A 13,497-nucleotide genomic window follows, 5' to 3' on the forward strand; every position below is an offset into this window, starting at 1 on the left:
GGAGAACACCCCACCCTCCTATAGTGCATTGGGGCTTGATCGTGACGCCATTGAAAAATCTCTCGCTACAAAATGGGGCTATGTGCGGCCTTGGCCGCACGTTCCCCGTTGAGGCCGCCAATCAAATGCAAATTGCGTTTCATAGTCTTGTGTTTTCGTCGCTGCGAGCGCTGGGAAACACCCGGCTAAATGCGTTCACTATGGGACTTTGATCCCATTTAGTTAAATTGCGCTCATCATTTCTTGTATTTAGTTGTCCACTGAACCACACATTTAAACAAAGTGATTATGAAATTTGATCTTTATTAAATTCAAATGCTGAGATGTGAAGAGCCATAGCAAATGGATCACAACATTTAATGTAAATACCTGTCAGTTAGCATTCTATTTCAATATGCAGTAACATTTCACATACTGTGTTGGCATAGTGTTGAGTTATTTAATACCATAAACAGCCAAATTATACAAAGCAAGTTTTTACAGCTGATGATGCCCAGAGCTGCATCTAGAATGCAATTATGTCCTGTAAGAGATGTCTACTGCATCTCCATGTCAGTAATGGGGTTGGTTCATGAAGATAGAAATCTGGCTGAGAGCAAAACATGAAGCCACTAGTGCAGTCGTTCTCCTCCCTTTTATTGGTAGAGGTAGAAATTGCAAACAATTTCGCTATTCTCCTCAGAATAGAATTAAAGGATGTAGCGAAACACTGCACACCCATTCAAACATTGAGTATATCTGCATATGCATACAACATACTGATTCATACATAATGGTCAAAATTACAAACAGTATTGTTTTCATCCATTTAGCACTTGCACCAAATCTCTTTCTGCTATTTTAACATTGTATCAAATGTCAGCACTAATGGAATTAAAACTTGTGACTTCCATGTGCTCAACCAGGTTCCAAAAAAAACTTCTCTTAAATCCAGCTTGGTCAGATTTTTACTTTCTAATCGAAGCAAGTCACCTTGTGCTGTTTCTTTTACTGATAAGTGTATTGTTTTTGAATAATGTTGTCATTTTAAAAACTCTTTGTTCTTTTACTGGTGTTTTTAAAACTTGCTTTTGGTGGAAAAGGATTTGTAATGAGATCATTTAAAAAATGTAGGTTTGTGATTACTTTGATGCAAACATTTCGTACAATGTTAAACAGCAGAAAGGGCTTTGGTATAAATGTCAAATGGATTAAAACAACGTTGTTTGTGATTGCTCCTGTTATGCATGGATTAGTATCTCACTGAAGTGTACATAGTTTAATTAAATAAATGCTGGAAGACATTACAAATGAAAGTTTCAATTACAATGGGAGGTGATAGAGGAATCTGACAAGTCTATAAATATACCTTTGTATGCCTGCCTGACAATCATAAAGTAGCACTGATAGTACAGAATTTGGTTTCTCAGTACATCCTATCCTCACAGCTGAAACAGAAGAAATCAGGGAGAAAAAAGTGCCATAAAATACAAGGAGTATGTCTGGGGAGTTACGACCATAGAATATATATTACAAAAGTTGGCAGAAGTGTCAAAAGGCAGTTTGACAATAAAACGGAGGCTGATCCGAAGTCTGGATTCCAATCGGGGTATTCTGTCAGAAAATGAAGTAAACAAAATGTAATTGATTTGCAATAATGTTCCTAACATAATTGATATAAACTGTTGGTATTAATATTAAAAACATACGGGCAATTTCTTCACGATACGGATCACCTGATAAGAGAAAGGAAAGAAGTGGGTCAAAAATTCACTAGGTATTAATAACATAAAAGGCTAAATGTATTGACTACTTAACTTACTGCATAAAAAGCTCCTGCAAAAATCTGCACCACAGGCTGTGCAAGGTGCTCCTTTGTGATATGGTGTCAATTCTTCAACATTTCCACTGCAAAGAAAAATAGATGGAATCATCATTTTGTCTGGTCCTCAACTTTATTTTCAAAACGTAAGCTAAAACAAGCTAGAGAGAGCAATAAATTGAAGGGTATCTTAATTGATACTCCCAAGACAAGTTAACATAAACTGGGAACATTGTATACGGAAGAGGCTAAATAGTGCCTCCTGGTCATTGTGTGGAAGGTGAGACAAGTGTTTGTAATATACAAATATATGAAAGTGATGAACAGGAAAAGATCAGTTCCACCCACAAGCCTGGCCATATACAATCATGTGGTAACTTAAAACAATAGGATTCTTACAGTGCAGAGGGAGGCCATTCGGCCCATCACGTCTGCACCAACCCTCTCAAAGAGCACCCTACCTAGGTCCGCTCTCCCACCCTTTCCCCATAACCCTACCTAACCTACACACCATTAGACACTAAGGGGCAATTTAGTTTGTACAATCCATTTAAAATGCAGGTCTTTGGACTGTGGGAGGAAACCGGAGCACCCGGAGGAAACCCATGCAGACACAGGGAGAAAGTGCAAACTCTACACAGACAATCATCCAAGGCCGGAATTGAACCCGGGTCTCTGGTGTTGCGACACAGCAGTGCTAACCACCATGCTGCCCACATTGAAGGAATTAATTAGTGAGGATAGGGTAGGAAAGTGGAGTTGAGATAGATCAGCCACAATATTATTGAATGGTGGCAGAGGCTCAATGCGTCTTATAGCATATTCTTCTTTTGATTCCTATCTTCTTGCCCCACAAGCAGCCATACATTCTCATCAGAGGCAGAAATAACAGAAAACATTCTGCACCAATTTGAAAAAACATTACATGGAAGTTCCTCCTCAACTCCCCCATGTACAGTGGTAGTAAAATAAATTCTGACTGGGAGATACAATGCCCTTAAGCCTACCTTGTTTACTTTGTTACAGAAGATGAAAATTCTTGCGGTTTGAACCTAAAGTTATCAATCAGGGGTAATTAGGACTTTGGGTATTGGAGTGAAATGGAAATGGGGAACAGTGTTCAATGAGCAGCCAAGGCAATATTGCGTATTTCACATTATCACCCAAAAGCAAAACTATCCACAATGAGTTCAGAATAATTCTGACAACCTATCACTTGTTTAGATTATGGTAACCTCCAAAACCAAGGACAGGAATCTTCCACATTCATCAAGGGGAATACCTTATCATGATAATCAAAAACCAACAATAATAGCTTACATTTATATAACATATTTAATGTAGTAAAATGGCATATGTTTGATATGAGACACAGGCAACCCAGGAAATATCAGGACATGTGACCAAAGATGATGGATTATTTTGTCACTTGTTTTTCAGTTTTGCTTTTACTGAGCACTGATTATGTTCTCCTATTAACACATTCTGCTATCTTAACTTTATGCCACTATCAGTACCTTCTTTAGTCTTTAATGTTACCATGAACACTCCCTTTGTCTTGTGTCCATGACATCTTTGTCAATCTCTCCATACCTCCAACCGATCCCATACCTTCTATTCTTCCCCATCTCCTCCAGACCTGCTGAGTTTTCCCAGCAATTTCTATTTTTATTTCAGATTTCCAGCATCCACTGTATTTTGCTTTTCTTTGATTGTGTTTTATAGTCGAGTCTCGAGGAATCGATGGAGATTTCAGTCTGGCGGCAATGGAATTGGGCTGGAAGTTAAGTGGGAAATCTTGGTGAAGGTGTCGAAAAAGATCAATACCAAGGTTGCTTAGGATGGAAATGGAGTTTGTGGTAAGGACCGAAGAATGGCTAATCATCGCACTATTTAATTAGTTGCTTGACAAGCAATGTGACAAATCAGAGACAGTGGAATGGTCCAAAGAAGTGGTAATAGAATAGAACTCCATGAGCTCAGTTGGTAGAGTTGGCTGGGATTTTCTGCACCTTCCCCAGGGCATGAGTTCTGGCTGAAGAGGTGGCTTGTCATTGGCCGCCGGTGGGATATTCTGGTCACGCTGAAATCCACAGCATTTAGTATGGCTAGCACCCCCCCCCCCCGCTGCCGGAGAACCCACTGCAGGATGTCACCTTCAGTAGAACCGGAAAATCCCTCCAGTGGGAAAGGGGGAGGTGGTGGCATAGTCGCTGGATTAGTAATCCAGAAACCCAGGATAATGATCTGTGGAACCGGGTTTGAATCCCACCATGACAGGTGATGGAATTTAAAATCAATAAAATATCTTGAATTAAAAGTCTGATGATGACCATGAAACCATTGTCGATTGTTGTAAAAATCCATCTGGTTCACTAATGTCCTTTAGGGAAGGAAACCTGCCACCCTTACCTGAACTGGCCTAGATGTGACTCCAGACCCACAGCAATGTGTTTAACTCTTAAATGCCCTCTGAAATGGCCTAGCAAGCCACTCAGTTATATTCAACCACTACGAAAATACAACCCTGCAAAGCCCTCCTTACTAACATCTGGGGGCTTGTGCCAAAGTTGGGAGAGCTGTCTCACAGACTAGTTAGGCAACAGCCTGACATAGTCATACTCACATAATCATACCTTACAGATAAGGCCCTGACACCACTATCACCATTCCTGGATATGTCCTGTCTCCACGGCAGGACAGACCCAGCAGAGGTGGCGGCACAGTGGTATACAGTCGGGAGGGAGTTGCCCGAGGAGTCCTCAACATCGACTCTGGACTCCATGAAGTCTCATGGCTTCAGATTAAATAGGGGAAAGGAAACCTCCTGCTGAGTACCACGTACTGGCCGCCATCAGCTGATGAATCAGTACTCCTCCATGTTGAACACTACTTAGAGGAAGGACTGATGGTGGCAACAGTACAGAATGTACTCTGGGTGGGGGACTTCAATGCTCATCACCAAGATTTGGTGTGGCTTGGTAGTACCACCAATGGACTGAGCTGGCCGGGTCCTAAAGGACATAGCTGCTAGACTGGGACTGGTGAGGGAAACAACAAGAGGGAAAAATATACTATCTTTTTAGAAGGTATTTTATTCCAAAATGTTCAACATAGTAAAACAACCTTAACATCCAACAGAGTAAAGGGCAGCATGGTGGCACAATGGTTAGCACTACTGCCTCACAGTGCAGAGGACCCAGGTTCGATCCTGGGTCATTGTCCATGTGGAATTTGCACATTCTCCCCGTGTTTGCGTGGGTTTCACCCCCAGAACCAAAAGATGTGCAGGGTAGGTGGATTGGCTAAATTGCCCCTTAATTGGAAAAAAAATAATTGGGTGTTGTGTTTGGTCCTTTGTATTGTACGAAGGAATCCACCAAACACTGTGAATAAAGGGATTCGGGGATATGGTGTACGGGCCGGAGAGTGGAGCTGAGTCCACAAAGATCAGCCATGATCTCATTAAATGGTGGAGCAGGCTCGAGGGGCCAGATGGCCTACTCCTGTTCCTAGTTCTTATGTCCTTATGTGACTCGTCCAAACCAGAATCCTTTTATTGAGTCTTAGAACATAGAACATCGAACATTACAGCGCAGTACAGGCCCTTCGGCCCTCGATGTTGCGCCGACCTGTGAAACCAATCTAAAACCCATCTACACTATTCCCTTATCGTCCATATGTCTAGCCAATGACCATTTGAATGCCCTTAGTGCTGGCGAGTCCACTACTGTTGCAGGCAGGGCATTCCACGCCCTTACTACTCTCTGAGTAAAGAACCTACCTCTGACATCTGTCCTATATCTATCTCCCCTCAATTTAAAGCTATGTCCCCTCATGCTAGACATCACCATCCGAGGAAAAAGGCTCTCACTGTCCACCCTATCCAATCCTCTGATCATCTTGTATGCCTCAATTAAGTCACCTTTTAACCTTCTTCTCTCTAACGAAAACAGCCTCAGGTCCCTCAGCCTTTCCTCATAAGATCTTCCCTCCATACCAGGCAACATTCTGGTAAATCTCCTCTGCACCCTTTCCAATGCTTCCACATCCTTCCTATAATGCGGCGACCAGAATTGCACGCAATATTCCAAATGCGGCCGCACCAGAGTTTAGTACAGCTGCAATATGACCTCTTAGCTCCGAAACTCAATCCCTCTACCAATAAAAGCTAACACACTGTACGCCTTCTTAACATCCCTCTCAACCTCGGTGGCAACTTTCAGGGATCTATGTACATGGACACCGAGATCTCTCAGCTCATCCACACTACCAAGAATCTTACCATTAGCCCAGTACTCTGTCTTCCTGCTATTCCTTCCAAAATGAATCACCTCACACTTTTCTGTATTAAACTCCATTTGCCGCCTCTCAGCCCAGCACTGCAGCTTATCTATGTCCCTCTGTAACTTGTAACATCCTTCCGCACTGTCCCCAACTCCACCGACTTTAGTGTCATCTGCAAATTTACTCACCCATCCTTCTACGCCCTCGTTCAGGTCATTTATAAACATGACAAACCGCAGTGGCCCCAAAACAGATCCTTGTGGTACACCACTAGTAACTGGACTCCAGTCTGAACATTTCCCATCAACCACCACACTTTGTCTTCTTCCAGCTAGCCAATTTCTGATCCAAACTGCTAAATCACCCTGAATCCCATGCCTCCGTATTTTCTACAATAGCCTACCGTGGGGAACCTTATCAAATGCTTTACTGAAATCCATATACACCATATCAACTGCTTTACCCTCATCCACCTGTTTGGTCACCTTCTCAAAGAACTCAATAAGGTTTGTGAGGCACGACCTGCCCTTCACAAAACCGTGTTGACTATCTCTAATCAAATTATTCCTTTCCAGATATTTATACATCCTATCTCTTATAAACCTTTCCAAGACCTTGCCCACAACAGAAGTAAGGCTCACTGGTCTATAGTTACCGGGGTTGTCTCTACTCCTGAACAAGGGGAGAACATTTGCTATCCTCCAGTCTTCTGGCACTATTCCTGTAGACAAAGATGACTTAAAGATCAAAGCCAAAGGCTCAACAATCTCCTCCCTAGCTTCCCAGAGAATCCTAGGATTCTTGTGTGGTAAGATAGCACTCTGATACAGAGCATGTTATCATGGAGTCTGCTAAGTACTCCTCTGGAATCACTGACTATTCACATGTGTGTCTTATTACCCTCTCAATCTTCTTCTGAAGATGGCCAGATGTATCTCACCTTATATTGGTGTCACATGTCACATGACCTTGGTCTAGAGACTGCGAAGGGTGGCTGTACCGCCACCTGCCGGCTGGAGATCGCACACCATCCATCTATGTGCCAGGTACGACTCCAACCAGAAGAGTTTTTCCCATTGACTCCAGTTCAGCTAGGGTTCCTTGATGCCATACTCGGTTAAATGTTGCCTTAATGTCAAGGGCAGTCACTCTCACCTCACCCCTGGCATTCAGCTCTCTTGTCCATGTTGAACCAAGGCTGTAATGAGGTCAGGAGCTGAGTGACCCTGGCAGAACCCAAAGTGAGCATCCGTGAGCAGGTTATTGCGGAGTAAGTGCCACTTGATAGCACTTTTTAAAAAAATATATATTTTATTCAAGATTTTTTGGTCAAACATAACAGTACATAGTGTTTCTTTTAAACAACAATAAAGCAATATAAATAACAGTGGCCAGTTTTAAACAAATAAATAAATAATATATGAACAAAAACCAAACTAAATGGCAACTGCCTGGTCAAAAATAAATACTCTCCAAAGATACAATCCAACAGTCCAATATACATTACCTAAAACAAGTGCCTATACATATACAATAACATCCCTGAGAGTCCGTCCGATTCCTCCCCCGCCCCCCCCCCCCCCTCCCCCCTTGGTTGCTGCTGTTGTCTTCTTCTTTTCCATTCCCTCTATCTTTCTGTGAGGTAGTCGACAAACGGTTGCCACCGCCTGGTAAACCCTTGAGCCGAACTCCTTAGTACGAACTTAATCCGTTCTAACTTTATAAACCCTGCCATGTCGTTTATCCAGGTCTCCACACCTGGGGGTTTGGCTTCCTTCCACATTAACAATATCCTGCGCCGGGCTACTAGGGATGCAAAGGCCAAAACATCAGCCTCTCTCGCCTCCTGCACTCCCGGCTCTTCTGCAACCCCAAATATAGCCAACCCCCAGCTTGGTTCGACCTGCACCCCCACCACCTTCGAAAGCACCTTTGCCACCCCCACCCAAAACCCCTGTAGTGCCGGGCATGACCAGAACATGTGGGTGTGATTCGCTGGGCTTCTCGAGCATCTCGCACACCTATCCTCTACCCCAAAAAATTTACTGAGCCGTGCTCCAGTCATATGCGCCCTGTGTAACACCTTAAATTGTATCAGGCTTAGCCTGGCACACGAGGACTATGAGTTTACCCTCCGTAGGGCATCAGCCCATAGCCCCTCCTCAATCTCCTCCCCCAGCTCTTCTTCCCATTTCCCTTTCAGCTCATCTACCATGATCTCCCCCTCGTCCTTCATTTCCCTATATATGTCCGACACCTTACCATCCCCCACCCATGTCTCTGAGATCACTCTATCCTGCACCTCCTGCGTCGGGAGCTGCGGGAATTCCCTCACCTGTTGCCTCGCAAAAGCCCTCAGTTGCATATACCGAAATGCATTCCCTTGGGGCAACCCATATTTTTCCGTCAGCGCTCCCAGACTCGCAAACGTCCCATCTACGAACAGATCTCTCAATTGTGCTACCCCTGCTCTTTGCTATGCTCCAAATCCCCCATCCATTCTCCCCGGAACAAACCTATGGTTATTTCTTATCGGGGACCGCACCGAGGCTCCCGTCTTTCCCCTATGCCGTCTCCACTGCCCCCAAATTCTCAATGTAGCCACCACCACCGGGCTTGTGGTGTATTTCTTCGGTGAGAACGGCAACGGTGCCGTCACCATAGCTTGTAGGCCAATCCCACTGCAGGACGCCCTCGCCAATCTCTTCCACGCCGCTCCCTCCTCTTCTCCCATCCACTTACATCCCATTGAGATGTTGGCGGCCCAGTAGTACTCACTCAGGTTCGGTAGTGCCAGCCCCCCCCTGTCCCTACTACGCTGCAAAAATCCCCTCCTCACTCTCGGGGTCTTCCCGGCCCACACAAAACTCATAATACTCTTCTCGATTCTTTTGAAAAAAGCCTTCGTGACCACCACCGGGAGGCACTGAAACACTAAAAGGAATCTCGGGAGGACCACCATTTTAACCGCCTGCACCGTCCCTGCCAGTGACAGGGACACCATGTCCCATCTCTTAAAGTCCTCCTCCATCTGTTCCACTAACCGCATTAAATTAAGCCTATGTAATGTACCCCAATTCTTGGCTATCTGGATCCCCAAGTACCGAAAGTCCCTTGTTACCTTCCTCAACGGTAAATCCTCTATTTCTCTGCTCTGCTCCCCTGGATGCACCACAAACAACTCACTTTTCCCCATGTTCAGTTTATACCCTGAAAAATCCCCAAACTCCCCAAGTATCCGCATTATCTCTGGCATCCCCTCCGCCGGGTCCGCCACATATAGCAACAAATCATCCGCATGCAGAGATACCCGGTGTTCTTCTCCTTCCCTGAGTACTCCCCTCCACTTCCTGGAACCCCTCAATGCTATGGCCAGGGGCTCAATCGCCAGTGCAAACAATAACGGGGACAGAGGACATCCCTGCCTCGTCCCTCCTATGGAGCCGAAAATAATCAGACCCCCGTCCATTCGTGACCACGCTCGCCATCTATGGCCCTATACAGCAACTGTACCCATCTGCTATACCCATCTCCAAAGCCAAATCTCCTCAGCACCTCCCACAAATAATCCCACTCCACTCTATCAAATGCTTTCTCGGCATCCATCGCCACCACTATCTCCGCTTCCCCCTCTGGTGGGGGCATCATCATTTCCCCTAGCAGCCTCCGTATATTTGTATTCAGCTGTCTCCCCTTCACAAACCCAGTTTGGTCCTCATGAACCACCCCCGGGACACAATCCTCGTTGCCATTACCTTGGCCAGAATCTTAACGTCTGCATTCAGGAGGGAAATAGGCCTATAGGACCCGCATTGCAGCGGGTCTTTTTCCTTCTTTAGGAGGAGCGATATCGTTGCCTCTGACATAGTCGGGGGCAGCTGCCCCCTTTCCCTCGCCTCATTAAAGGTTCTCATCAGTAGCGGGGCCAGCAAGTCCATATATTTCCTATAGAATTCAACTGGGAATCCGTCTGGTCCCGGGGCCTTCCCCGCCTGCATGCTCCCAATCCCTTTCACTACTTCCTCCGTCTCAATCTGTGCTCCCAGTCCCGCCCTCTCCTGCTCCTCCACCTTGGGAAATTCCAGCTGATCCAGAAAGCACATCATTCTCTCCTTCCCATCCGGGGGCTGAGCTTCATATAATCTTTCATAAAATGCCTTGAACACTCCATTCACTCTCTCCGCTCCCCGCTCCATCTCTCCCTCCTCATCTCTCAACCCCCCTATCTCCCTCGCTGCTCCCCTCTTCCTCAGTAGGTGGGCCAGCAACCTGCTCGCCTTCTCCCCATATTCATACTATACACCCTCTGCCTTCCTCCATTGTGCCTCTGCATTACCCGTAGTCAACAAGTCAAATTCTACATGTAGCCTTTGCCTTTCCCTGTACAGTCCCTCCTCCGGTGCCTCCGCATATTGTCTGTCCACCCTCAGAAGTTCTTTCAACAACCGCTCCCTTTCCCTACCCTCCTGCTTTCCTTTATGTGCCCTAATAGATATCAGCTCCCCTCTAAACACTGCCTTCAGCGCCTCCCAGACCACTCCCACCTGAACCTCCCCATTATCATTAAGTTCCAAGTACCTTTCAATACACCCCCTCACCCTTAAACACACCCCCTCATCTGCCAATAATCCCATGTCCATTCTCCAGGGTGGACGCTGTTCTTTTTCCTCCCCTATCTCCAGGTCCACCCAATGTGGAGCGTGATCCGAAATAGCTATAGCCGTGTACTCCGTCCCCGTCACCTTCGGGATCAGTGCCCTTCCCAAAACAAAAAAGTCTATCCGTGAATACACTTTGTGGACATAGGAGAAAAACGAAAACTCCTTACTCCTAGATCTACTAAATCTCCAGGGGTCTACTCCTCCCATCTGCTCCATAAAATCCTTAAGCACCCTAGCTGCAGCCGGCCTCCTTCCGGTCCTGGACCTCTATCTGTCCAGCCCTGGGTCCAGCACCGTATTTAAATCTCCACCCATTACCAACTTCCCCACCTCTAGGTCCGGGATACGTCCTAACATACGCCTCATATAGTTGGCATCATCCCAGTTCGGGGCATATACGTTCACTAAGACCACCGCCTCCCTTGCAATTTGCCACTCACCATCACGTATCTGCCCCCACTATCCGCCACTATGGTCTTTGCCTCAAACATTACCCGCTTCCCCACTAGTATAGCCACCCCCCTGTTTTTTGCGTCTAGCCCCGAATGAAACACCTGCCCCACCCATCCTTTGCGTAGTCTGACCTGGTCTATCAGTTTCAGATGCGTCTCCTGCAGCATAACCACATCTGCCTTAAGTTTCTTTAGGTGTGCGAGTACCCGTGCCCTCTTTATCGGCCCATTCAGCCCTCTCACATTCCATGTGACCAGCCGGGTTGGGGGGCTCTTTACCCCCCCCCCCCCCCGCCTTGGCGACTAGCCATCTCCTTTTTCAATCCAGCTCCTCACCCGGTTCCCACGTAGCCGTATCTCCCCCCAACGGCGCCCTCCCGCCCCGACCACCCCACCCAATACCAGCTCCCCCTTCTCCCCAGCAGCAGCAACCCAGTTAACCACCCCCCCCACCAGATCCCTCACTAGCGTAATTGCACCCCCCATGTTGCTCCCAGAAGTCAGCAAACTCTGGCCGACCTCGGCTTCCCCCCGTGACCTCGGCTCCCACTGTGCGAGGCCCCCTCCTTCCTGCTTCCCTGTTCCCGCCATGATTACCATAGCGCGGGAACAAAGCCCGCGCTTCCCATTTGGCCCCGCCCCCAATGGCCGGCGCCCCAGCTCCTCATCCTCCCTCCCCCCCTCCCCCACGACATGGGGAAGAGAGAAAAGTTACAGGGTCGCAGGATTAACAACTTGGGAAATCATCTCTTCCCCCTTTTCCCCCTCTTCACCCCACATATTCGCCCCACTACTTTGTCCCAAACGTTCTTTTTCTAGCCCGCTTATTCCAGTTTCTCCTCGACAATAAATGTCCACGCCTCTTCTGCCGTTTCAAAGTAGTGGTGTTTCCCTTGATGTGTGACCCACAGTCTTGCCGGCTGCAGCATTCCAAATTTAACCTTCCTTTTGTGCAGCACCGCCTTGGCCCGATTAAAGCTTGCCCTCCTTCTCGCTACCTCCGCACTCCAATCTTGATATACGCGGATCACCGCGTTCTCCCACCTACTGCTCCGAGTTTTCTTTGCCCATCTGAGGACCATCTCTCTGTCCTTATATCGGAGAAATCTCACCACTATGGCTCGAGGAATTTCTCCAGCCCTCGGTCTTCGCGCCATAACTCGATAGGCTCCCTCCACCTCCAACGGGCCCCTCGGGGCCTCCGATCCCATTAACGAGTGCAGCATCGTGCTCACATATGCCCCGACGACCGCCCCTTCTGCACCTTCGGGAAGACCAAGAATCCTTAAATTCTTCCTCCTCGCATTATTCTCCAGCACCTCCAGCCTTTCCACACACCTTTTGTGTTGTGCCTCGTGCATCTCTGTCTTCACCACCAGGCCCTGTATGTCGTCCTCATTCTCAGCAGCCTTTGCCTTCACGACCCGAAGCTCCTGCTCCTGGGTCTTTTGCTCCTCCTTTAGCCCTTCAATCGCCTGTAATATCGGGGCCAACAGCTCCTTCTTCATCTCCTTTTTAAGTTCTTCCACGCAACGCCGCAGGAACTCTTGTTGGTCAGGGCCCCATATTAAACTGCCTCCTTCCGACGCCATCTTGCTTTGTGCCTGCCTTCCTGGCCGCTGCTCTAGAGGATCCACCACAATCCGGCCACTTTCCTCTCCTTTTTCCATCCGTGTCCAGGGGGGATTTCCTTCTGGTTTACCGCAAAGTGTTTTTAGCCGTTAAAATTGCCGTTGGGGCTCCTATCAAGAGCCCAAAAGTCCTTTCCACCGGGAGCTGCCGAAACGTGCGACTTAGCTGGTCATCGCCGCACCCAGAAGTCGATAGCACTGTTGATGACTTCTTCCATCACTTTGCTGATGATGGAGAGAAGACTGATAGGGCGGTAATTGGCTGGTTTGGATTTGTCCTGTTTCTTGTGTACAGGACATACCTGGGCAACTTTCCATATTGCCGGGTAGATGCCAGTGTTCTAGCTGTACTGGAACAGCTTGGCTAGGTGTGCAGCAAGTTCTGGAGCACAAGTCTTCAGTACTATTTCTGGGATATTGTCAGGGCCCATAGCCTTTGCAGTATCCAGTGATACTTTAGCCCTTTCTTGATATCACATGGAATGAATCCTATTGGCGGAAGACTGACATCTGTGATGCTGGGGACCTCTGGAGGAGACCAAGATGGATCATCCACGTGGCACTTCTCGCTGAAGACTGCTGCGAATGCATCAGCCTTATCTTCTGCACATATATGCAGGGCTCCTCCATTATTGAGGATGGGGATATTTGTGGAGCCTCCTCCA

The 13,497-nt window shown here is 47.1% G+C and overlaps 1 protein-coding gene across 1 annotated transcript in view; it reads right to left on the reverse strand.

Moving 5' to 3' along the window:
- Positions 1-298: 298 nt before the first annotated feature.
- Positions 299-13,497, reverse strand: part of LOC140395926 (GLIPR1-like protein 1) — a 67,728-nt gene continuing 54,529 nt past the window's right edge. The window contains exons 4-6 of the mRNA XM_072483975.1: positions 1,802-1,887; positions 1,689-1,715; positions 299-1,593 (exon numbers count right to left, since the gene is read on the reverse strand). Of these exons, the coding sequence (XP_072340076.1) occupies positions 1,490-1,593; positions 1,689-1,715; positions 1,802-1,887 (217 nt within the window). The 3' untranslated portion in view covers positions 299-1,489. The remainder of the gene's footprint in view (positions 1,594-1,688; positions 1,716-1,801; positions 1,888-13,497) is intronic.

The sequence above is a fragment of the Scyliorhinus torazame genome, chromosome 19 (genome assembly GCF_047496885.1).
Source record: "Scyliorhinus torazame isolate Kashiwa2021f chromosome 19, sScyTor2.1, whole genome shotgun sequence".
Taxonomy (NCBI): Eukaryota; Metazoa; Chordata; class Chondrichthyes; order Carcharhiniformes; family Scyliorhinidae; genus Scyliorhinus; species Scyliorhinus torazame.